This window comes from Dendrobates tinctorius, unplaced genomic scaffold, assembly GCF_039654945.1.
Source record: "Dendrobates tinctorius isolate UK_male_01 unplaced genomic scaffold, ASM3965494v1 ptg000154l, whole genome shotgun sequence".
NCBI classification, from domain to species: Eukaryota; Metazoa; Chordata; class Amphibia; order Anura; family Dendrobatidae; genus Dendrobates; species Dendrobates tinctorius.
Window position 1 is genome coordinate 3945891 of NW_027361821.1, and position 24809 is coordinate 3970699.

Here is a 24809-nt window from a genome sequence, read left to right on the forward strand (position 1 = left end):
CAGCTAGGTTGTCCCATCTTTATGTGATCCATCGTGTGTACCGTACCCCCCTTCTGATGTTTAAAATGGGGCTGAGGGACAACTCTGACTGTCCAAGATGTGGGGGGTCTGATGCCGGAGTCCTTCATATGATGTGGACTTGTCCCAGGCTATCTGCTTTCTGGTTTAATGTCATTAACAGAATAGAAGGGGCTTACGGAAGTGTTATACCCAAAAACCCACTGGTCTGCATACTGGGATATGTGGAGGAAATTGACATAGTTAATAGTGCAAAGCTTGCTATAGCCAGACTACTATATGTAGCAAGGAAGCTGATTGCGAGGAACTGGATCAGGAAAGAACCACCTTCTGGGAGAGAGTTTGTGAAACAGGTGTCTTGTATCATCCGGCTGGAGGAAAGGATATATGCTAAAAGAGGCAATTCTAAAACCTATGAGAGGTTGTGGAATCCCTGGCTACAATACGGTACAGTTAACTGATGGGAATGTGCTATATTTTACAATGCTGGGGTTGTGGATAGACCATTAATACCCGGACATAGGAACATTTCTGTTTTGTATGGTTTGATTGACAATATGGGTAAAAAGGATGACTAATGGTAAATTACGGTGTAAGAGAAATCTTACGGAGAAAAGAGTTATATAAGCTGTCTACATGGGGGGTGTGGGAGGGGGGGGGGGGAACAGGGATGTTCAATTTGTAAATCTATTGTTTGTGGAAGATTTACTGTATATTCTGTATTTTGAATGATTAATAAAAATCCATTTGATCGAAAAAAAAAAGTTACGTACCGGTAACGGTATTTTTCGGAAGCCCATGACAGCACCACGAGAGGGGATCCGTCCTTCAGGAACAGGAAACTTACAGACTAAAAGGGCGGCACCTCCCCCACGCATCAGTTGGATTACAGAGCTTGAGAGGCTACCATGGTTAGTGGCACAGCATATATACAATCTATTACATCCCATTTACAATTTATATATAATCTTTACTCCAAATAAAGGCAAATCCGTGAAACAATCTTCTGAGAGGAAGGAGTGCACCCCCATACGTGAACAAGGGAGGGAACTAAGGGTGCTGTCATGGGCTTCCAAAAAATACTGTTACTGGTACGTAACTTAATACTTTATTCGGACTCCCATGACAGCACCACGAGAGAATTACTGATATATAAACTAACTTAGGGAGGGACTACAGCCTGCAGCACCCTTAGCCCAAAGGTGAGATCCGAGGAGGCACCCATAGCTAACCGATAGTGGCTAAAAAAGGCGGAAGGAGATGACCAGGTGGCCGCCTTACATATCTGGTCAATTGACACTCCAGATCTCTCTGCCCAAGATGACGCCATGGCACGAGTGGAATGCGCCCTCGGGTTCTGTGGTGCCGGACCGCCACCTGTTGTGTAACCCAGAGAGAGAGCCTCCCTAATCCACTTTGCTAACGTGCGTTTTGATACCCTAAACCCCTTCTTAGGACCTTGGAAGGATAAAAATAATGTGTTCTCTTTCCTCCAAGGATCAGTGGCTGCTATATATTCTAGTAGGCATCTTTTAACATCTAACGCATGAAGCTTCTGCTCTTTAGGGTTGGTAGGATTAGGGAGGATGGAAGGGAGAACTATCTTATGTCCTGTGAAAGTGTGATGCTACCTTGGGCAAGTATGCTGGGTCCGGTTTTAGGATTACTCTATCATGTAAAAACTCTGTATAAGGGGGCAACCTGGAAAGTGCCAGTATATCACTTATCCAACGTGCAGATGTTATTGCTACCAAAAAAGAGATGTCTTAAGGGATATAATCTTTAACGAGGCCGAATCCAGAGGTTCGAATGGTTTCTCTGTCATAGCTGTAAGGACTAAATTTAAGTCCCATGGTATACATTTATCCCCGTGTATGGGTCTGGATCTACTAGCAGCTTTGATGAATCTAGTCACCCAGTAGTTGCTGGCAATATCACAGGTAAATAGGGCCCCCAAGGCTGAAACCTGCACTTTTAAAGTACTTGTGGAAAGACCCAACTCGATACCCTTCTGAAGGAATTCTAGAATCTGTTTCATGGGTATTCCATCCCTGAGAGTAAACTCAGAGGTGGACAGGAATCGCCTCCAAGTTCTAGCATAGATATCTGTAGTAATCTGCTTCCTGCTCTTCAGAAGGGTATTAATTAAATTTTGGGAGAAACCTCTATCCCTCTACAGTGCCCTCTCAAACTCCATGCTGTCAAATGGAGTCCCGATACTTGCGGATAGTTGACTGGCCCCTGGTATAGAAGATTCGGAAGGTTCGACAATACCCAGGGATAGCATACTGACATGGTCCTCAACCATGCGAACCAGGTCCTCCTGGGCCAGAATGGGTCAATTAATATGACCCTTGCTCGATCTTCCCTGATCTTCCTCACCACCAGAGGTAAGAGGGCTAACGGTGGAAAGGCATTTGCCAGGGAGAAATCCCATTTGATTAGGAAAGCGTCCACTGCAAGTGGATATTCCCTGGGGTTCAGAGAGCAGAACTTTTTTACTTTCCTGTTTTCTGGCAGAGGTCTACCTCCGGCTGACCCCATCTGCGGACAGTCTGGTTGTAAATGTCCGTGTTTAAAGCCTATTTTCCTCGCCTTATCGCCCTGCGGCTCAGAAAGTCTGCCTTCGTGTTGTCTTTCCCTCTGATATGGAGCGCAGTTAAAGATTGAAAATTTCTCTCGGCTATTTGAAACAGACGTTCTGTTATCCAAATCAGGGCCTCGTAGCGTGTTCCACCTCGGTGGTTGATATAGGCTACTGCTACCTGGTTGTCCGAGAGGATGCTCACATGATGACCCTCTAGGTACATAATGAGTTTTTTAACTGCCAACTCAATCGCCAACAGCTCCCTCTGGCTAGATGAGGTCTCAGTTTTGGAGTCCCATTGTCCCTGGACCACTATGTACCCCATATGGGCCCCCCAACCCGAGGGGCTAGCATCTGTGGTTATTGTGCGGGTTATCTGCGTCACCCAGGGCACCCCTGAGGATAAGTTGTTCTTGTCAAGCCACCATCTAAGAGATGTAAGGGTCAAGGGGCTCAATGATATCTGACCTTGTAGAGACCCCTCTAAGGCTCTGTGGCTAACCAGGACGTCCTTCTGAAGGGATCTAGTGTGAAACTGTGCCCACCTAACTGCTGGCATACATGAGGTCAGAGAGCCTAACAGAGACATGGCTTGCCTGAGGGTCATGGAGGGTTTATCAATCGCCCGAAGTACCTGCTGTTGTATGTGTTCTAACTTATCTGATGGCAGAAGACACTGCTGGGTTTCTGAATTTAACAGTAAGCCTAGAAACGTTTGGACTCTTAGGGGCTGAAATCGGGATTTCTCGTAATTTATTATCCACCCGAGGTGCTCTAGGCTGGACTTAGTCCTTTCTATCTGAGATAGACAATGGTCCACCGAATTCAAGAAATCGTCTAAGTACAGGACAATCAGGATATCAGCCTCCCGTAGATGAGCCATGACTTCGGCCACTATCTTCGTATATACCCGGGGGGCTGCTGAGAGACCAAAAGGGAGAGCTCTAAACTGAACATGACGGATTAAACCATCCACTGAAACCGCCACTCTCAGGAACTGCTGGAAATCTGCGTGGATAGGCACATGATAGTACGAGTCTTTCAAATTCACGACTACCAAAAAACACCCTTTAAACAACATCTTTATTGCTGAACTGATAGACTCCATCTTAAAGGTTCAGTTAACCAAGAATTCATTAAGGGAACGTAAATTAATAATGGTCCTAAATGATTTATCTGGCTTTTGAATCAGGAACAGTTGAGAGTAGAAGCCTCTACCTCTCTCAGATTCCAGAACCTCCACCAGGACCTTTTTTAGGCATACAAAACAAAAGCCGCGGAGACACCATCACATGTTTCTCAACGCAAGCAATGACTAGCCAGGTCTTTTTTGTTTTGCATGTTTTGCATATTTCCCATAAGGGATGGGGGCAGTGCTCTAGAATCACTGCGCTGAGAAACACGTGATGGTGTCGCCGCAGTGTTGGATGTTGATCTCCATGAGGTCAATCATCCTAATTTTTCACACTTTAAGGCATAGACTCAAGACTTTTGCTTCTAAAGCAGTTTGTTGAAGTGGCGAAGATCGTAAGGGAGTTAGTTTAAAGGTATCCCGAGGAAGATAACTAAACTCCAGCTTGAGCCCGGTGGATATTACGTTCTGCACCCAGTCACTATTGGTGATCTGTTGCCATGCTGGGAGGAAGGCTGACAGTCTACCCCCACGGGAATCGCTAGTCATTGGCCAGGTTTCTTTCGCTCTCTTGAAGAACGCCTGAACATAAAGCCCGTACCTCTCCTCCTTCTATCCTCCCTTCTGGAACGATCTCTATTAAGTGATGGGTTGCGCCTTCTTCCCTGACCGAATTTCCTTCTATTGAATGAACGTCTGTAGGATGCGGACCACAGATTAGGGAACTACTTCTTGTCGTCCCCGGCTTTATCAAGCAACTCATCCAGGACTGTTCCAAACAAATATTCTCCTTCGCACGGGATAGTGCAGAGTTTTGACCTGGATTGGATGTCTCCCGGGCCAGCACTTTAGCCACAGGGCTCAACGAGCCGCCTTGGAAAGTCCTGCTGCTCTAGCGGCCATTTTAACCGCAGCAGCTGAGGCATCCGCTAGGAAGGCTGCGACCCCCTGGATTACTGGTAGGGCACCTAAAATTGTCTGTCTAGGCATTCCCTGTTTTAATTGAGACCCCAATTGGTCTAACCAGACCATCATGGACCTGGCCGTACATGTTGAGGCTACTGCTGGTCTTAGGGAACCGGCTTGCATCTCCCAGGTTCCTTTAAGGAAGGTATCTGCCTTCCTGTCCAGGGGGTCTTTAAGTGTCCCCATGTCCTCGAAGGGTAGTGAGGATCTTTTTGATGCCTTGGCGATTGCCGCATCCAAGTTAAGGGTTTTGTTCCAAGTGTGAACTGCCGGATCATCAAAGGGGTATCTACGTTTGAGGGCTGGTGGAAGCGAACCTCTTATCTGGTTTCTTCCATTCTCTACGAATTAGTTCCTGAATCTTTTCGTTGAAAGGGAAGACCCTTCGCTTTTTCTGATCCAGCCCCCCGAACATGACATCCTGCATGGATAATTGTGGTTTAGGCTCCTTCACCTCCATTGTTCCTCTCACCGCCTTTACCAGCTTGTCCACCTGGTCTAACGGCAGACAGAACCGACCGGAATCCTCTTCCTCCGAGGAGGACGAGGGTGATGAACCAGAGGAGTCCTTATTTCTCCTCCATTCCACCGAGAAATCTGACTCCAAAGGGTCCTTAACCCTTGAGCTCCCCGCTTGGGACAGGGATTTTAGGGTTTCCCTCATTTCTGCCCTATGTCTTTTAGGCTTGCAGCGATTCCTCCGCCACTGTCTGCTGGATACAGGGGGGACACAACTTTTTTGGGCATGAGTCCGGTAGCGGGCATGCACAGAGCGCATTCCCTGTGTTTTGCCTTACTCGTGGACTTCTTCCCCTGAGAATAAAAACATAGAGGGAAGCCTCGTCACTGAGTGAACATTCACGTAGATCACTTACCAGTGCAGCAAATAAGTACCGGAGTATGAGGGGGATCTTTCTCAGTCGATTCTCCCGTCTGGAGGAGCTTTTATGACTGGATTGGTCACTCCGTTTGGCACGCTCCTTACTGTCCCGTGAATCTTTTTTCTTTTGCTTGACCTGCCGAAGGTCCTCTAGGGGCGGCAGTGATGATTGTCGCTGCTGCTCTTCATCATTGCGTGCAATAATGTGGCCAGAAGCATGGAACCCCCCTTTGGCCCTGCTTAAATACCCCTTCTCCAGTCAGCAGACATGCCGCCCCCCCGATTGGTCTCCCCCCTCCCCTCAGCTGGCACAGCTACCGGTGAGTCGGCGCTTACTGAGCGCTTGTTCCGATGGTTGCCGCCATCTTGGATTCTTCACGCCTGCGCACTGGCACCGCTGACCCGGAAGCGCCCCCCACGTCACTGCGGCCCCGCACACACTTCCTGTGTAACAGGAAGCCACACGGGACGCCCGGGCATTCTCCTGCAGCGCTCCCGGACACCACCCAGTTGCGCCGGCAACACTGACCCCAGGGGCCATACTCCCCGGCGGTGGCTTTTTCCCAACGGAGGCGGATATCCTCCGGACACCGCTCCCTGCTGCGAACGCCACTGCCGTGCAGCCCAGCAAGGGCCAACGTGGTGTCTCCAGGAGCTCCGCACCTGGCTGAGGTAGGAGACCCCCCCCCCCCCAGCTACCTGTGTCGGCCTGGGATCCATTCAGACTTCCATATGTAGGATCCCGTCCCCTCAGGAACAGGATACCAACTGATGCGTGGGAGAGGTGCCGCCCTTTTTGTCTGTAGGTTTCCTGTTCCTGAAGGGCGGATCCCCTCTCCCTCTCTCGTGCTGTCATGGGAGTCCGAATAAATTATTTTTTTTTCTTTTTAACATCAGACATTTGTAAGTAGGGGTGGTATGCAAGTCGGATGTTCTTAAGTTGGGGGACTGCCTGCACGTCGCATTTACTCACTCAGAAACAAGTGTGATCTCTCCACGCACAGTCACCTCCCATTCTGAAGCCACATGCAACATTAAGAATGGTGAGCCGATATACCCAATGCTGCAAAAATGTAAGTATAGATAAATTACACAGTACCAATAAGGGTATAATGTATCTACTGCATTTATATTGATTTTTTACGCATTAGATATACATCAGACATATGCGATGGATTGCAGTCCAACTATGATGCAGTTGTGACAGATGTGTATTTTTGGTGCATCCTTTGTAATATACACTCGTGTTGGCCAACCATGCTGTGATAATGTTAGCTTATATTGGTCTACTGCAATTTATCCTTGTAAATTTCACATTTTTGGCCACTGCGTTTAAATATTGTTTATCACACTGACAGTAAGTATTTTTAATACACATTAAACGTTTGGATCCAATATTTTCTTCTGAGGCTCATTGTATGACCCTTGGTTCTAATAAAATCACTACCCATCATATGTCTGACTGGTATAAAAATGGTATTTACCAAAAGGCTCAATGCTTCAGGTCTTTCATCATGGCAGTTCCTGTTCTGGACCTGAAACCAGGCAGATGTGGCCAAAATTCTATATTGCATTTGTGCCGAGTTTTTAGTGATTTGCCCTCTTTTTTTTCTTTTCTTTGCTTCCTTCATATTCATAAGCTTTATGTATAAAAAGGTGCAAAAATCAACCAAAAACCTGGGGGAGTTTAAGGTTTCCAGATGTTTTTGCTTGATCATTTGGGACTTTTCAAAAAGTCAGAAAAATTTGTTGCAAATGTGTTTTAGTATCTCCCAACCCCCTGAGATTTCCTCAAGTAGGGAGACTTGAAATGTGCTTGATGGGCTGTTTCAAGAGCTTGGAGAATGGATTCCATTATCTATATTCTCTGCTGATCTTACAGACCAGTTATGGCTAGCCTAGTTCTTGTATGGGACTTCAGTCCTTAACTGTAATGGCCCTGGACATGTTAATTTGTAATTTGGTACTGTCATGAAGGACACCCTAGTAAGATTGAATTACCCCTACCGATAATTCGGTTTCCAGGAATTTTTGCATACAAATTATTGGATACATTGGATTATAAAAATAATCATCTATAACCCTATATCCAGAATTGGGATTGTAAAAACATACACTACACAAGCTCATTAATAAAACACAGTATATTTCAGAACATGAGGGGAACTTTGAATGGGAGTAGGGCAGAACAGTGCATACAAACATTACAAAAAAAAAGAAAAAATAAAGATACAGTAAGTGTCTGTTGTAAACTTTTGCAAAGAATAATATTCATATATTTCCACAATCACATCACAGACTTGTTGGAATGGTTCTTTGCCGGGGACAGGTCTTTAGAAGAGCCGCAGTCCGGCTTTAATGTGATTCAGTTCGTTCTCACTCCAGGACACATCCGCTGCAGTGGTGACAACAGAGGCACTACAGATATACAAATACATGGTTAATAAAACACTGCAGGGACTTGGTTTATTAATCAATCAGGTCACTAATCTCCTGCATAATTCAGCTCGTATTACCTTACTCAGGTCCTCTATCTGAATATTCGTGGATTCGCTCTCTCCAGTTGGGTTATGTGACCACATGATGACCCCTGGGATTTACATGGCTGCATTCTCTTAAAGGGAATCTGTCACCGGAAGTTGGAGGCCTATGTAAATGGCTTGTGTTTCTTCTTCTTTCTCCACCCCATCCATGGCCCCCGTTTGCGATCTTTGCCGGTATTAGAGAAGTTCAACTCCATAGTTTGCGCGTGCGCGAAGCAATCTTGCTTCACGCACGTGCAGTATGCTTTGTCGTCCAACTGCGGGCAAAGCCGAAAATAATTACTGTGCACGCGCCGGTACATTATGTCCCGGAAGTATTTTGCTGCGTTCCGGGACATAGTGTACCAGCGCATGCGCAGTAATGATTTTCAGCTTTGCCCGCAGTTGGGCAAAGCATACTGCACGTGTGTAAACTATGGAGTTGAACGTCTCTAATACCGGCAAAGATCGCAGACGGGGGCCACGGATGGGGTGGAGAAAGAAGAAACACCGCCCATTGGACCGGACACAGGCCATTTACATAGGCCTCCAACTTCCGGTGACAGATTCCCCTTAAGGGCTCACCATATCAGTTAGTAGAATTGACTGTATGATGCAAATGCATGGACTGTACCACACACTTTTCAACAGAATCTGTTCTTATCTATGAATATCATATATATCTTTCCCAGCCAGGGAAGAATGAAGCATTAGCTTATTGAAGATTACATTGAGGGAAGGATCATTGTCACCACAGAAGGCAGAGATAGTCCGAGCTGCCCAGGTCATGCTACACCAAGGGATTGATGGGGTAGAAGCGAAAAAGCAGGGCAAAATCTGAGAATGAAAATGCAACTGCATAGGAGTTCATACACCATGGACAACAGAAGAGTAGAGTGTGAGAAAATCATGTTGGGGATTCAGGGATCAAACAAGAATATCACCTTGACTAAAATCAAGCCTTTCTTCAATCCAGGCAGTAATCTGGATAATAGTTCTGATGGAACAGACAGTGGCATGAACACTAGGGTGGACTCACATGTGATGTGTACCTTTATAGCACAGATTTAGCCTCAGGAGATTTAGAAGTATTCTACATTTCTCAGAATTGAATCCAATTCACTGTGCAATATATGAGTGTTACAGCAGAATCACGGTGACCTAACTTGTGGTGTATCAATAAAAACAAAATATCCTGTGTGTGAATCCACCCCAATATATTTTTTTTCTTTCTCAGCAACATAAGAAGGATATTAAAATCTACTTTTTTTCCTTTGCCCTTGTTGACTAGTTTCAGGGCAGACTTTGCCTCGCCTTCTGCCTACCGAGAAACAAGATAGCGCAGCCCGCGCTCTTGTTAATGCATCTGTTGTGTTCAGAAACAATAGTTGCCCTCCTCCCTGTAGGGCAGCTGCCAGCATGTACGAAGAGTGCAACACAAGAAAGAGGCTTTTACACAAAATATGACCTTCTACTACATAGCCCACCCCATACTGTCCACCTCTTCTCTCCCTGCCTATACAAAGATGCATCAGACACCATATCTTAAATAAATGAGGCCAAGTTTCCGGATCCTCATTGCCTGGATGGGCCTAGCAGGGATCCACGTTACTCTAGCACTTTGTTCTAACATATTGCGGGGGTCCTGGCAATCAGGAATTGTTTTTTATTGCGGGACCAATTCCACTTTTGAATGACACCATTCATTTTACCATATAGTGTACTGGAAAACAGGAAAAAAAAAAAAAAAAAAAAAAGGGGAACAATGCCTTTGACAAGGTATAATAAAACAGTCTCTCACCTCACTGGGATATCCTGAGACTCAGAGTCACGCTGTTCCAAAACAGTCATCATAGAGTAACTGTCAACTAAAAGGCAGCCAGGGTCTTTAGATTGCCCAGGGACCACTCCTAGTGGATACTCGCCCCACTTCACAGATTCTGCAATACAGTAAAGAAATGCAGTCCATACACCAAGCACTAAAAGATCTCATCCTGCAAAAATAGGCTGGTTATCGAATCATACTAATAGGAGAGAGGCTTATATAGGAAGTAAAGTAAGCAGCTCTGCCCTAAAGCCACCAGTGATGGAGATGCACATACAGTTGTGGCCAAAAGTATTGACACCCCTGCAATTCTGTCAGATAATACTCAGTTTCTTCCTGAAAATGATTGCAAACACAAATTCTCTGGTATTATCATCTTCATTTAATTTCTCTTAAATAAAAAAACACAAAAAGAATTGTCCTAAAGCCAAATTGGATATAATTCCACACCAAACATAAAAAAGAGGGTGGACAAAAGTATTGGCACTGTTCGAAAAATCATGTAATGCTTCTCTAATTTGTGTAATCAACAGCACCTGTAACTTACCTGTGGCACCTAACAGGTGTTGGCAATAACTAAATCACACTTGCAGCCAGTTGACATGGATTAAAGTTGACTCAACCTCTGTCCTGTGTCCTTGTGTGTACCACATTGAGCATGGAGAAAAGAAAGAAGACCAAAGAACTGTCTGAGGACTTGAGAAACCAAATTGTGAGGAAGCATGAGCAATCTCAAGGCTACAAGTCCATCTCCAAAGACCTGAATGTTCCTGTGCCTACCGTACGCAGTGTCATCAAGAAGTTTAAAGCCCATGGCACTGTGGCTAACCTCCCTAGATGTGGATGGAAAAGAAAAATTGACAAGAGATTTCAACGCAAGATTGTGCGGATGTTGGATAAAGAACCTCGACTAGCATCCAAACAAGTTCAAGCTGTCCTGCAGTCCAAGGGTACAACAGTGTCAACCCGTACTATCCGTCGGCGTCTGAATGAAAAGGGACTGTATGGTAGGAGACCCAGGAAGACCCCACTTCTTACCCCGAGACATAAAAAAAGCCAGGCTGGAGTTTGCCAAAACTTACGAAAAAGCCTAAAACGTTTTGGAAGAATGTTCTCTGGTCAGATGAGACAAAAGTAGAGCTTTTTGGGCAAAGGCATCAACATAGAGTTTACAGGAGAAAAAAAGGAGGCATTCAAAGAAAAGAACACGGTCCCTACAGTCAAACATGGCAGAGGTTCCCTGATGTTTTGGGGTTGCTTTGCTGCCTCTGGCACTGGACTGCTTGACCGTGTGTATGGCATTATGAAGTCTGAAGACTACCAACAAATTTTGCAGCATAATGTAGGGCCCAGTGTGAGAAAGCTGGGTCTCCCTCAGAGGTCATGGGTCTTCCAGCAGGACAATGACCCAAAACACACTTCAAAAAGCACTAGAAAATGGTTTGAGAGAAAGCACTGGAGACTTCTAAGGTGGCCAGCAATGAGTCCAGACCTGAATCCCATAGAACACCTGTGGAGAGATCTAAAAATGGCAGTTTGGAGAAGGCACCCTTCAAATATCAGGGACCTGGAGCAGTTTGCCAAAGAAGAATGGTCTAAAATTCCAGCAGAGCATTGTAAGAAACTCATTGATGGTTACCGGAAGCGGTTGGTCGCAGTTATTTTGGCTGAAGGTTGTGCAACCAAGTATAAGGCTGAGGGTGCCAATACTTTTGTCTGGCCCATTTTTGGAGTTTTGTGTGAAATGATAAATGAAAAAACACAAAAGAGAATGAAGCAAAACATTGAAGACAAATTAAATGAAGATAATACCAAAGAATTTGTGTTTGCAATCATTTTCAGGAAGAAACTGAGTATTATCTGACAGAATTGCAGGGGTGTCAATACTTTTGGCCACAACTGTACACCATCTGCCATAGAGCTGCACTCTACACATTTACTGTGTACATGTGTGCTTTACTCTGCTGGCAATACCTGAGCTGACGCCCCAGACAGAGCCATCAAGGGCTGCTCTCCTCTCAGTCGCAGCTTTCGCATTAATCATCTGAATGTATTCCTCCTCATAAGACTCTGTGATCATCTCTTCATCCTCTGACTGTTCACTGGTCTCGTCTTCCTCGTCAGGTTGTGATCTACCCCACTGTCTGAAGGATCGGCTTTTAGAATCCTGCTTTATTCTCCACTGCAAGCTCTCCACTGTGTAGATGGGCTGGTCATTGTAGTCTACTGAGCCATCAACCCCTTCATCCTGGATGTAGATGAGGCAGAGGCACAGGAGCTTCTCCTGCGTGGTAACCGGTACGTTTGTCTTCAAATTTGAGAAAATCCTAAATAAGAAAATTGAATAATGTTAGAAATAAAAAGAAATCATCATGTGATGGCTGTGATTAGGATTGCTTGCGCTTGCTCTGTGAACCAGGATACATTTTTCTAACAGGACATGGTACCCAAACAAATATTGCCCCTTGTCCCCCAGAAAAGAAGTCCTATTTCATTTCTGGGCTCCATGGGTGCTTCCCTTTACCCTCCTGGTAACAGGACTACTTACAGCTGTAATAGTTGTGGGGTCGTCCGGCATGGGGATTCAAGGCACTTCTGCAGCAGATTCTTCCACTGTAGAAGCACGCTGTAGGTAAATAACTTCCATTTGCTTTTCACAGATATTTGGTTACGAGAACCACCAGAACATTTTTTGTCTGAAGAAGAAATAAGATTTCTAATGACATTACATTTTCACAGTGAGATTCATTGCTAGAACTTTGCCATTCATGAGATGCAGCCACTCCATCTCCAAGACTCCCCCATCATCTGTGTAAGGCTGCTGTGATACGGCTATGTGGGAGCCGAACATTTAGTGCCAAGAACAAGGTTGAATGCCATAAGCAGACAGGTGGTAAACCCTTCTGCAAAGGTTTTGTAGCTTTGTTCTGATGGGATCCAATTCTGTTGTTGGCACCAGACATACAGCTGGACTTGTGCTCCAACCATCTGAAGGTTCCTCTACTGGCTTGTATACACTGTCGGACACTGTATACGGACGCCCACACCAGGTAATATCTCAGCAACCATAGATTTCTGATAGACCATCTCAGTACAGGTGGCACGGTTCAGCTATATAGACCATATAATGGCCACACACCTGCTCTGTAGTTGGCTTGTAAAATCTCAGAGATCCAGCAACTGAGATAGTGGACCCGCGCTTGTGTCTTCCTCTCCTTGGACTTCCCCAAGCCAGCAAACATCATCTCCAATAACCCCTGAGTGAACGCCTGGGAGTGCAGGACCTTCAGCAGTGGCTGCCAGAAACGTAGGAGAGTGCGGGGTAGGCGAAGTTCTTCTCCTTGATCTAAATGTATAGGGGCAACCCACAATAAAATCATTAGGAAATACAACCTGGAGAAATGTAAGGAGACTTGTGCAGAAGTATGTTAGTTGTGTTTATGGGAAAAAAAATTACAAGATTTCATTTTAGGGAAAAAAACCAAGCTGGTTCCTATTTACTCCTCTGGAATAACAGATCAACAAGGTTTACTAAACATTACCATTCAAGTAACCAGCTACAGCCTCATGTACAGACAAGTGACTGAATATGCATGAGAGCCACGTCCTGGGGCCACACATTTATACTCCAACTATTAGAGTTCAATGTGTTTTATTGTTTTGTTTTGTTTTTTAGCACACTTTAGCAATAGACCCCAATTTAAACTACGAAATGAGCCTCCCTTTTACAACCATTTTATATATTAGCTACCAAGAGTGGTAACAGCACAGTAGGACAACTCAGGTGACACCATGATTTGTCGGTCAATTTTCACCAACGACAAGCGTTTTGTGTATCTACATGGAGCAATTCACATTCAAATTTCTTTAATGGCAGAGCACTAGGCAGTGTGTTCTACTACATAGGCAATGGATGATTCACAGTCACAAAGATACCTTCATACAAGTCTACAGACCTAAAATGTTTTACTGTAACCAACTATGTACTTATAGATATAATGAAATATAACTTATTGCTTTTCATTAAAAATTTCAACCAAACAAAAGCTGAAAAACAAAAAAAGAACCACCACCATCCAAATGGACAACACACAACAAAGAGCCTGGGGGCTGTGCCTGACCCTGCTCAGCTTACTGTACTCTCCCAGCCTTGCAGTGGAGGTTGGCAACCTATAATATGCACAATTGGCGCCCCCCGCTCCTCGATGGCTCTCTGATCTAGCCCCATCAGGCCCTTGTAAAGGAGTCAAGAAAAGAACGTGGGGACACATATGCGGGGTACATTGATGTACGTGTGTAAACCATGCTATGACACACTAGAAGGGATTGTATCTGCCATAAGAGATCTGTCTGTCTATCTCTAAGGCCCCAGATTGATATGGTGCAAGGGAGTGGTATACATGAATAGTCTCATGAATGGAAGTCCGACCAATTCAAAATAGGGGGCTCTCCCTTAAATTGCCCTTGCCTACCAGCGGAGGTTGGCACCCTATGTAAGCAAAAGTGATGCCCCGCTCCAGACGGCTGACTAGAGATGAGTGAATATTTCAATATATGGTTTGGATTCCATTTGCCAAAACTTGCAATATTCACCGATTAATTCGTCGAAACATTCGCCAAACACAACCAAACGCCATTCACCTCAATGAGAGGCAAAAACAAACGTAGCACAACACCTTAGAACTGCCCCAAATGCTGCCAAAACACATCAAAGTAGGGGCAGACACCAGGAAAGTGGCCTCAATTCACCCACAGTACTAATTGTAGCATAGCACTGCAGCAGTCAGCCAGGCATAAGCTATCGGGGTCTGGGACAGCATTTACACCTTTCAATTGAACGTCACAGTAAAACAAGATGGGTGAAGGATCGGTGTAGGCCCCCCCTTGGCTGGGAGCTCTGATAGCACATGCAACACCTCTACCTGCTTTCAAGCTCAGTCACACTCAGGTGGCACAAATATCCGTTTTGTAGACTACCATTGTCAGAAAATCTTAAAAACCGTAAAGGGCCCATCGCACTAAGCGATATCGCTAGCAATATCGCTATAACGTCACTGGTTTTGTGACGCAGCAGCGATATTGCTAGCGATATCGCTATGTGTGATACTTACCTCCGACCGGCACCCCCGCTGGTTATCGCTGAACGCGCGAGAACGGCCTGGGCCGTTTCTCGTCGTCCTCTTCCTGCTGTGACGACGAGTGACGCGGTGTGGGAGGACGTCTTCATCGCCTCGTCTGACAGGTATATAGCGACCGCTGCTATGTCGCTGGTGAGATCTGCCTGTTTGGCAGCTCAATAGCGACCACTTAGCGATGCACCTGCGATCCTGACCGGGTCATATCGTTGTCGGGATCGCTGGTGCATCGCTAAGTGTGACAGTACCTTAACACGAGTAGTTGAGTCCAAGGTGGAGGAGGCCTGACAGTCTCGGGGGCCTACTGCTACTACAGGCAACAAGCATGAAGGAGACCCAACCAGGAGTGTTCACATTTCCAAAAATTGGCAGACACCAAAGTGGCATCAATTTCACCACAGTAGAATTCTTCCACTACACCCAATCCAGCAGATGGACACCCTACAAGGAGTGTGCACATTTCAAGAAATGAGGGCCTGACACAACCAAAGTGGAATAACTGTCACGAGACTAGAAATAGTATAATTCGGACCGACACGTCTTCCACTACAGCTAACCCAGCAGATGTAGATCAACCACCATGAATGTTCACATTTCCACAAATTTGAGTTATCAGCTGCAGCCACACTAAAGAGATCACAGAGTGCAGTTACGTGACATTAATGCATCACACTAAAAAATGCAATATCACCTAGTCTGTACAGTATGCGATTGGGGTGCAAAAGTCTTTGGAGAGATACTTGTTCATATTAATGAAAGTTAGGCGGTCTACACCATCAGGGAACAGCCGGATGCGCTTATCCATCAGGACACCACCAGCAGCCCTGAAGACAAGTTCTGAGAGAACGCTGGCTGCTGGGCATGATAAAACCTCCAAGGCATGTGAGGCGAGCTCAGGACACTCATCCATTTTGGAAGACCAAAATGTGAAAGGGTCCAAACCCTCCCTGATGGTATTGATAGTTCTAGATACTTCTGCACCATCCTCTCAATTCGTTCACGTGTAAGATTTGGACTCTGTTGTGCTGGTTCAAGAGCAAAAAAAAAAAAAAAAAGTGTCAAAGGACTCACAGAAATTGCTTCTTCTACCACAGCTGCTAATGTTTTGCCATTATGGAATTGACAGCCTGGGAGGTTTGAAGTCTACAGCTGCAATGCGAACTCTGTTTCACTGCTGTCTTGGGGAAAAGCTCTCTCAAGGTTGCATAAAAGCATGTTTCAATACTCCAGCATTCAAATGCAGGTCCTTTTCTAGGGCAGGAATCATCTGGCAAAATTTGGTTTTATAACGTGGATCTAATAAAGTGGCAACCCTGTAGTCAGTATTATTCCTAATCATAACTATACGGGAATCATGTTGCAGATAGTGCAGCAAGAAGGCACTTATGTCGGGCTCTACCATGAGGTCCGAGCCCATGCGGTGTTGGTGGCTGGGTAACAACGAGGCTCGCTTCCTCTGTCCACTCCCACCAACGAGAGGGGAGGATTATCCTATTCATGCGACAGTTGCTCGCCCATCACCTCTTCCTCCTCCATTTGTTCCTTGGATCCTATACCTTCGATAAGTTTGTCTGTTATCACCAGCCCCCCCCCCCTCAATCTGAGTAATCCACCCTTCCTTGGCACCCAACTGTGTGACGACAGTCTTGAACTTAGAGACAATGTTATCCCTTCTGCAGCCTCCACTGCTTCCTCCTCGTCTTCTGGGACGACCAACTCCTCCGGTAGTCTATTCAAAGTCTGTTCCAGCATATAGATGACCAGAATAGTGATGCTGATGACAGCGTTGTCAGCGCTAACCATCTTCGTAGCCATTTCAAAACTGTGCACAAGGGTGTAGAGGTCCTTAATCTGTGCCCACTCTGTAAACGTGATATGCGCCACGTCCATACTGCATTGGCCCAGGCTATATGACATGACAAACTGCGTCCGGGCTCGTTGCTGCTGCCACAGTCGCTGCAACATGTGCAGAGTGGAATTCCACCGTATCGGCACATCGCATATTAACCTGTTAACTGGCATGGACAAAGACCTCTGTATTGATGCAAGTCGATGAGCAGAGGGGTGCAAACGGCAGAAATTAGCACACATCTTACTTGCTTCCTGAAGCAGCTCACCCAGGCCAGGATAGTGGCAGAGAAAAAGTTGTACCACCAGGTTGAGGACGTGTGCGAGCTTGCCTTGCCATATGGCCGCCACCAGGTTTGCACCGTTATCAGACACTGCCTTCCCTGAATGCAGGATGAGCGGAGACAGCCATTGATCAAACCCAGCCTGGAGAGCTGTCCACATCTCTTCAGCTGTATGACTGCGATCTTCAAGGCATATCAATTTTAATACTGCCTGATTGCGGTGAGCCCTAACTGCGCAGTACAGAGGTGGTGGGGCGTTCACTCTGCCCTGTTGGAACGCATGTTTCCTGAAGGCAGAGGTTGAGGGCGCAGGTGGAGGCCCTAGAGGAGGACGTGTTAAACAGAGGTTTGTCCTGCAAGCCCTGGGAAAACAAAGACTTGTGGAGCAGCGCCTGTCCCCACAGCCATCAGTGTCACCCAGTGCCCAGTCAGCGAGATGTAACACCCTTGGCCATGCTTATTCGTCCAAGTGTCTGTGGTGAAATACACCCTGGCAGACAGAAATTGTCAAGGAACGGGTGATGTTGTCTGCTACATGCTGGTGTAGCACAGGCACAGCAGTCTTAGAAAAGTAATGGCAACTGGGTAATTGGTACTAGGGGACTGCGACGGCCATCAGCTTTCTGAAACATTCTATCTACCAGGTGGAACGGGAGCATTTCCGTGGCCAACAAATTGGAGATAGTGGAGTTCAACCTCTTAGCTTTGTCATGCGTAGGAGAAAACAATTTTTACGTGGCCACAACTGCGAAACCGTGGGCTGGCTGCAGTGCTCAGAGAGCGGAGTACGGTGAATCGGACAAACTGCTGGACCGTGAGAGGTGCAGGCGGAGAGTTAAGTGTGGATTGAGAAACTTGTGGTGTGACCATTCTCACAAGGCATGTCCGATTCCCGTTACAGCTGAAGGTGGTCTCTCAGTCAACATTACTCGAGCGGGTAAAGAACCCAAGAGGTTCTGCGGACGAAGACCTGCATCTCAAAACAATTGGCACGGTAACAGAAGAGGAGGTAGCAGCAGCAGATGGGATTGATGGGGTGTCTAATGGTTGTTGAGGTCTGCATTTTTGTGCAGTGGGATTCCCACACTAAAGCATGCTGATTGACTACTACATATATGAACCTTCACATGCGCAATTATTGCACATTGTTCCTCAACTACGGTTTTTTTTTTTTTGCAAAGTTGGCAGATTACGTGAGTTGACTCGTCCTTTGCCGTCTCGAAAAAGGCCCAGGCTAGGCAACCCTTGCCACGCCTGCAAGCTACAAACCCGCGGACGCTGGTCAGAGACACAGTTGTGGCTGAGGACGCATCGCTCGTCGTGGCTGCGACGGACGGCACTAGATAACCTCCTCATCTTCCTCCTCAGATGACCTAATCAGCTGTGTGCCTCTATGTTCACGTCAACTGGGATCTAACACGTCATCATCTTCTTTGTTATCACACTGCTTGCCATCGGAGTCACCCTCCTCCTCTTCTTGCCCTGACAGGAATGTATAGTTCACGCAAGCCTCAGATATCTGAGCCTCATCAGGATCACCTCTCCCCCAGGGGTTAATATCTGATGACGAGGGTCAGGATGCTGTTGGGACCGTACTTCTTCCTGGCCCAGATCCAAGCTACAAAAATTTTGGGCATCAGTGTAGATTTCCTCCTCTTGACACGACTGATGAACAACATGGCATAGAATGTGTGAACAGCTCTTCAGACTCACCTATTTGTGGTTCCGTATAGTCAGTTAAACGGTTGGATAGTTGGGACGCGGGGAGAAGCAAGGGGAATTTGGGTATCACATTTGTGGACTGTACTGGGTGTGATGTTGAGGTGGAGGAAGAGGAGGGGAAGCCACTTGAAGCTGCACTTGCCATCCACTCGAGTACATGCTCTTTCAGGGCATCATCGACAAGGTGTACCACTGTGCGTCTGCCAAAGAAAGGTAGTGGTGTAGCCTGTCTAGTAACAGAAGTTGTCAGTTGTCTCTGCATAGGACGTGACATTGCTTCACTAGTGCTTTCACAAACATTACCATCTACCCCACGTGCACCAAGCCTAAATCCCCTTCCCCTTCCACCACCTCCTCGATTTTTCCCAGTCATGTTGCTCAGATAGTGTGGTAGGAGCAGAGTATTAGCAACAAAAAATGAGATTTTAAACTCTGCAACAGCTCTGCAAACAGCTGAATTTCGGCGACAGTAAATTCAAAGTTGCAATATGGCGTGCTGTATTGTGTTAGTCACAGAAAAAAAAAAATTGTTTGAGTGTGGTTGAGGCCTGTATGACAAAGAAGAAGTTATGCTACAAACAAACTATTGTAAAGTCAGGTCCCTTACTGTATGAAGTTAATAGAAGAATTTTTTGTGGCCTCTGGATCAGGCCTGTACAGCTTAATTTCAAGCCAACCAAATGATAAAGTTTGATACGGTGGGTGGTCTAACTTTTTTTTTTTTTTTTAAAAAAAAGAAAAATTATAATTTTTCAGTTGCAATATGCCTTAGGTCTGCAGACAGTTTTATATCACCACAGCAGTAAATGACAAGGTGGGATACAGCAGGCTGCTTAATATTTTTTAACTAGCTACATGTGAAATAAAATGCTATACGTGTGCATGGAGCACAATAGAAGCAGTGCATAACACACTTGTAGGACACGTGCCCTGCTGACTGTCTGTGGACATCAGTAATGGCCCAAAAAATTAAAAAAAAAAAATCCGGAAGGTAAATTTTTACAGCCACACTGGACACTAGGCTAGCTACACTATCTGAATGATATACAACCACCTAACTAGCTAAAATCTTACTGTCAAAAGTGCCAGCATCAGAAGCAGCCTCTCTGCACTGTTACAATGGCACCAAAACACCAAAGTTACTTACCGGTAGCCGGTTTTTCCGGAGCCCATGACGGCACACATGAGAGAGGGTATCCGCCCAGTCAGGACAGGAACCCTACTGAAGATAAAAGGGGCGGTACCTCTCCCTCGCTTCAGTTGGTTTACAGAGCATGAGAGGCCCCCCCCGGGTTAGTACACATGGTAAAACTGTCACCACATTATATCTAACTAAAAAAAAACACCAAAATTATAGTGCACACCAAAAGGAGTGAAAAGGGGGGGGAATATACAAGTGCAGTCATGGGCTCCGGAAAAAACGGCTACCGGTAAGTAACCTTGGTGTTTTCCCGTCTCCCATGACGGCACACATGAGACTTTTGTAGAATAAGACACCTTAGGGAGGGACCACCGCTTGCAGCACCCTTCTACCAAAGGTTAGGTCAGTAGAGGAAGATAGATCAAGTCGGTAGTGCTTAAAAAAGGTTGAAGGTGAGGACCAGGTAGCGGCTTTACAAATCTGCTCAAATCGATACCTCAGCCTTCTATGCCCAGGTGGTAGCCACGGCTCTGGTGGAGTGAGCCTTGATGCCTTCTGGAACCGGAGCGCCACTTGCGGAGTAGGATAACATAATGGCCTCCCTGATCCATCTGGCAATGGTACTCTTAGCTACCCCGTACCCTTTTGTACTACCCTGAAAGGCTACAAAAAGGGACTGATCTTTCCGCCACTGACTAGTTACTGACATATATTGTACTATGGCTCTTCTTACATCTAATGTATGGAATTTTTGCTCCCCCGGGTTTCTAGGATTGTTACAGAAAGATGGCAAGGAGATCTCCTGAGTCCTATGAAACTTTTGGACTACTTTGGGGAGATAGGCCGGGTCCGGTCTTAGAACCACTCGGTCATCCAAGAACTGCGCATATGGAGGACATATAGATAGAGCTTGTAGATCGCTAACTCTTCGGGCTGATGTTAAGGCTACCAGTAAGACAGTTTTAAGTGTAAGTAGCTTTGGTGACCGCTCTAGTAGTGGTTCAAAGGGATCTTTGGTTAAGGCCTCTAAGACTAGGTTGAGGCCCCAGGGTGGTATCTTTGGAATAATGACCGGCCTTGACCTGCCACAGCATTGGCTGCTAAGTTGCAGTTATATAGGGCCCCCAAAGCTGAAACTTGGACTTTAAGTGTGTTAGTGGCTAACCCCAGTTGCAGCCCCAACTGTAAGAATTCTAGGATAGGTCCCACTGGCGCTACATCCCCTAAAGGTTCCCCCAGGAAGTCTAGGAACTTATTCCACGTTCTACCGTAGATTTGGGATGTTATAGGTTTCCTACTTTTCAACAGGGTGGAGACTAACCATGGAGAGAATCCCTGGCAACTCCGTAGCACCCTCTCAAATTCCAGACTGCTAGATGGAAGCCCTTCACCTGAGAGTGGACCACTGGTCCCTGGGAAAGCAGGTCTGGAATCTCCGGTAATATCCATGGATCTGTCACCAACATGAGTCTCAGAAGGGAGAACCAAGGCCTCCTCGGCCAAAACGGAGCTATAAGAATTATTCTCGCTCGATCCGCCCTGATTTTCCTGACCACTACTGGGATCATTGTTATCGGGGGAAATGCATAGGCCAGGATGAACTTCCAGGGTAATTGTAGGGCATCTACTGCGAAGGGGTTTTCCCTTGTATTTAGTGAGCACAACTTCCTGACCTTCCGGTTGTGTGCGGTAGCGAATAGATCCATTTCTGGTTTGCCCCAGGCCTGAAGTATTTGTTGGAAGACTTGGGGGTTTAGGGACCGTTCCCCTTGTCTTAGGTGCCTGCGACTCAGGATGTCTGCCTGTATATTTTCTACCCCCTTTATATGCAGTGCTGTGATGGATAATAGATGTTGTTATACTAGCTGGAAGAGTAGATCCGATATTTGCATGAGGCCCCGAGATCTCGTTCCCCACTGGTGACTGATGTAGGCTACTACTGTCTGATTGTCCGTCATGACCCGGGTGTGGCGGCCCCGAAGTAAGGGAAGGAAATGTTTCACGGCTTTTTCCACTGCCCATAGTTCTTTTACATTTGAACTCTGATCGTTTTCTAGTGAGGACCAGGTCCCCTGTATTGAGTGGGATCTCAGATGTGCTCCCCATCCTGTGGCACTCGCGTCTGTTGTAATGATGTCCTCGACTAGTTTTTGCCACGGGACACCGGCTGTTAGATTCTTTTCTACAGTCCACCAGAGCAGGGAATCTCCTACAGCCACTGAGAGACATAGTTTGCCTTCTAAATGCCCTTTTAATTGTTTCTGTGCTGACAGAACTTCCCACTGTAGTTGTCTTAAGTGGTACTGCGCCCATGCTACTGCGGGTATGCATGATGTCAACGAGCCTAAGGCTGGTTTCACACTTGCGTTTTTTTTCGCGGTATTTTAGCGCTAAATAGCGCATGGGTTTTTTTTCCCTATACTTTGCATGGGATGCGCTTATGTGCGCATACACATGCGTTTGTACGCGTTTTACCGCGCATGCGTTTTTTTGCGGTATGCGCTCGGGCGCACAAAATGCAACCTGTTGCATTTTTTGGTGCGCCCGACTTGCCTCAAAAAAACGCATGCGCGCGCAATGCGTTTTTTTACAGCAAGACACCCATTATAGTCTATGGGTGCGCATATGTGCGCATTGGCATGCTTATGTATGCGTTTTTTTGCACATGCGTTTTTTTTTTGTTAACCATGGAATTTAGGGGTTTGGGTTAGAGTTAGGGTTAGTTAAAGGGGTTTAGGGTTAGGGTCAGGGTTAGGTTTAGGGTCAGGGTTTAGGGTTTGGGTTAGGGTTAAGTATGATTTGGTTAAGGGTCAGGGTCAGGGTTAGGGTCAGGGTTAAGTATGGTTTGGTTAAGGGTTAGGGTCAGGGTTAGGGTTAGTAAAGTCATGGTTTGGGTTAGTGTGAGGGGCCACCTAATGTTGGAAAAAACGCAAACGCGGTAAAAACGCACTAAAAACGCATACAAACGCATAAAAACGCTGCGTTTTTTCATGCATGCTCATAAAAATGCTTGAAAAAAACGCAGCAGTTGTATGCTTTTGTATGCGTTTTTTCAATGCGTTTTTTTGCGGGAAAACGCGCTGCAAAGAAAAGCAAGTGTGAAACCAGCCTAAAAGGGACATTGCGTTCCTCAGTGTCATATTTGTTTTTTGTATTGCTGTGCAAGCTAGGCCCCTTATCTTGGTCACTTTGTTCTCTGGCAGGAGGCAACGTTGTCGCTCGGAGTTCAATATCAACCCTAGGAAGGATGGCGGAGTCTGCAGAGGAATCCGCTAGGAAAGCCGCTGCTCCGTGTACCAGTGTCAGATTAGACAGAATTTCGTCCCTAGGAACTCTATCCCTGATCTGGTCTTCTATTTGTTGTAGCCAGACCATGAGGGCACGAGCGGTACAGGTACCAGCTATCGCTGGCTTTAATCCACCTGCCGAAGCTTCCCAGATGTGCTTTAGGAAACCATCTGCTTTTTTATCAAGCGGGTCTTTCAACATGCCAGAGTCCTCTAATGGTAGAGATACCTTTTTTGAGGATTTCGCTACAGCCCCATCAATTTTTGGGAGTTTTTCCCAGGTCTCTGAATCCTTTTGTTCAAAAGGGTACCTCCTTTTTGATGTAGAAGGCAAGCTCCCTGACCTCTCCGGTTTTTTCCATTCCCTGTCAATTAGGGCCTTTATTTTCTCATTTACAGGGAAGGTGCGTTTTTTCCTTTCCTCCAGTCCTCCAAACATCATATCCTCTAACGATTTAGGAGTCTTTTCCTCCTTCAGGCCCATCGTAGCCCTAATAGCTTTGACCAGCTTTTCCACATCTTCTGTTGGGAAACATGGACGGCCGCCTATATCGCTGTCTGAGGAGGATTCTGAGGACTGAGTAGAGGAAGAGAAGGTGGACGGGGACAAGGATCTTTCCCGCCCCTTCTGCCCTGGCAAGGCCTCTGAATCAGAATCACTTCTATGACCTTTTTTATCCTTTTTAAGGGCTGCTTTTAGGGAACCTTTCACCTCATGTTGTATTAGCGCCTTAAGGGTAGTTACCAAATCAGAGGTTTCCTCCTGTATAGTTTTATTTATACAGTCAGCGCAGAGGTCTTTCTGCCACTGATCTGCCAGCGGGTGTTTGCATAGGGCGCATTCTCTATTTTTGGTTTTGTTGCTGGCCTTCCTCGACCCCTAGTGATCAAACAGAGAAAAATGGAACCCCGTTACCATAAGGGTGACATTCACGTAGATCACTCACCACCGCTGTCAATCTGGGGTACCGATCTCGGAGGCTCCTCAGATGCACTCGTGACGTTTCTTCTGGATGTCTCAGTCATGCCGGTCGTGTTTACGACTGCCGCTCCCACCACTCGAGCGGCTGCTCCTGGTATGCTGGCGGCTCGGCATCTGGCGAGAGCTCTTGCTGCTGCTGACGCTGTTGTCGCTGCTGCTTACGCTGCTGCTCGTCTTGCCCCACTTCCATCATGAAGCTTTGGTATGAGTGTGTCTTCTGTGGTCATCTCCCTTATGTAAGGGAGATCCACTGAACTCTCCGCATCCTCCGGTTACCCCCACAGCCCCTCCCCCCCTGCCACGCCGCCGGGATCTCCTCTTGCCGGCCGGCGTTTATTCCTATGGGCGCCGCCATCTTGGATCCTGGCGCCACCTCCCGATGTCATGCGGGCACGCCCCTTCCCAGCGTGTGACGTCAGAGGAACGCGACCCGGAAGCGGCCGCTCCCTGACGCTGCGCTGTGCTTCCTGGATGCGGCAG

At 46.4% G+C, this 24809-nt stretch overlaps 1 protein-coding gene across 1 annotated transcript in view; it reads right to left on the reverse strand.

Annotated features, from left to right (window-relative positions):
• Positions 1 to 7709: 7709 nt before the first annotated feature.
• Positions 7710 to 24809, reverse strand: part of LAS1L (LAS1 like ribosome biogenesis factor) — a 73469-nt gene continuing 56369 nt past the window's right edge. Inside the window, exons 9-13 of the mRNA XM_073547579.1 lie at positions 13070 to 13276; positions 12479 to 12626; positions 11905 to 12257; positions 9907 to 10045; positions 7710 to 8001 (exon numbers count right to left, since the gene is read on the reverse strand). Coding sequence (XP_073403680.1) covers positions 7917 to 8001; positions 9907 to 10045; positions 11905 to 12257; positions 12479 to 12626; positions 13070 to 13276 — 932 coding nt within the window. The 3' untranslated portion in view covers positions 7710 to 7916. The remainder of the gene's footprint in view (positions 8002 to 9906; positions 10046 to 11904; positions 12258 to 12478; positions 12627 to 13069; positions 13277 to 24809) is intronic.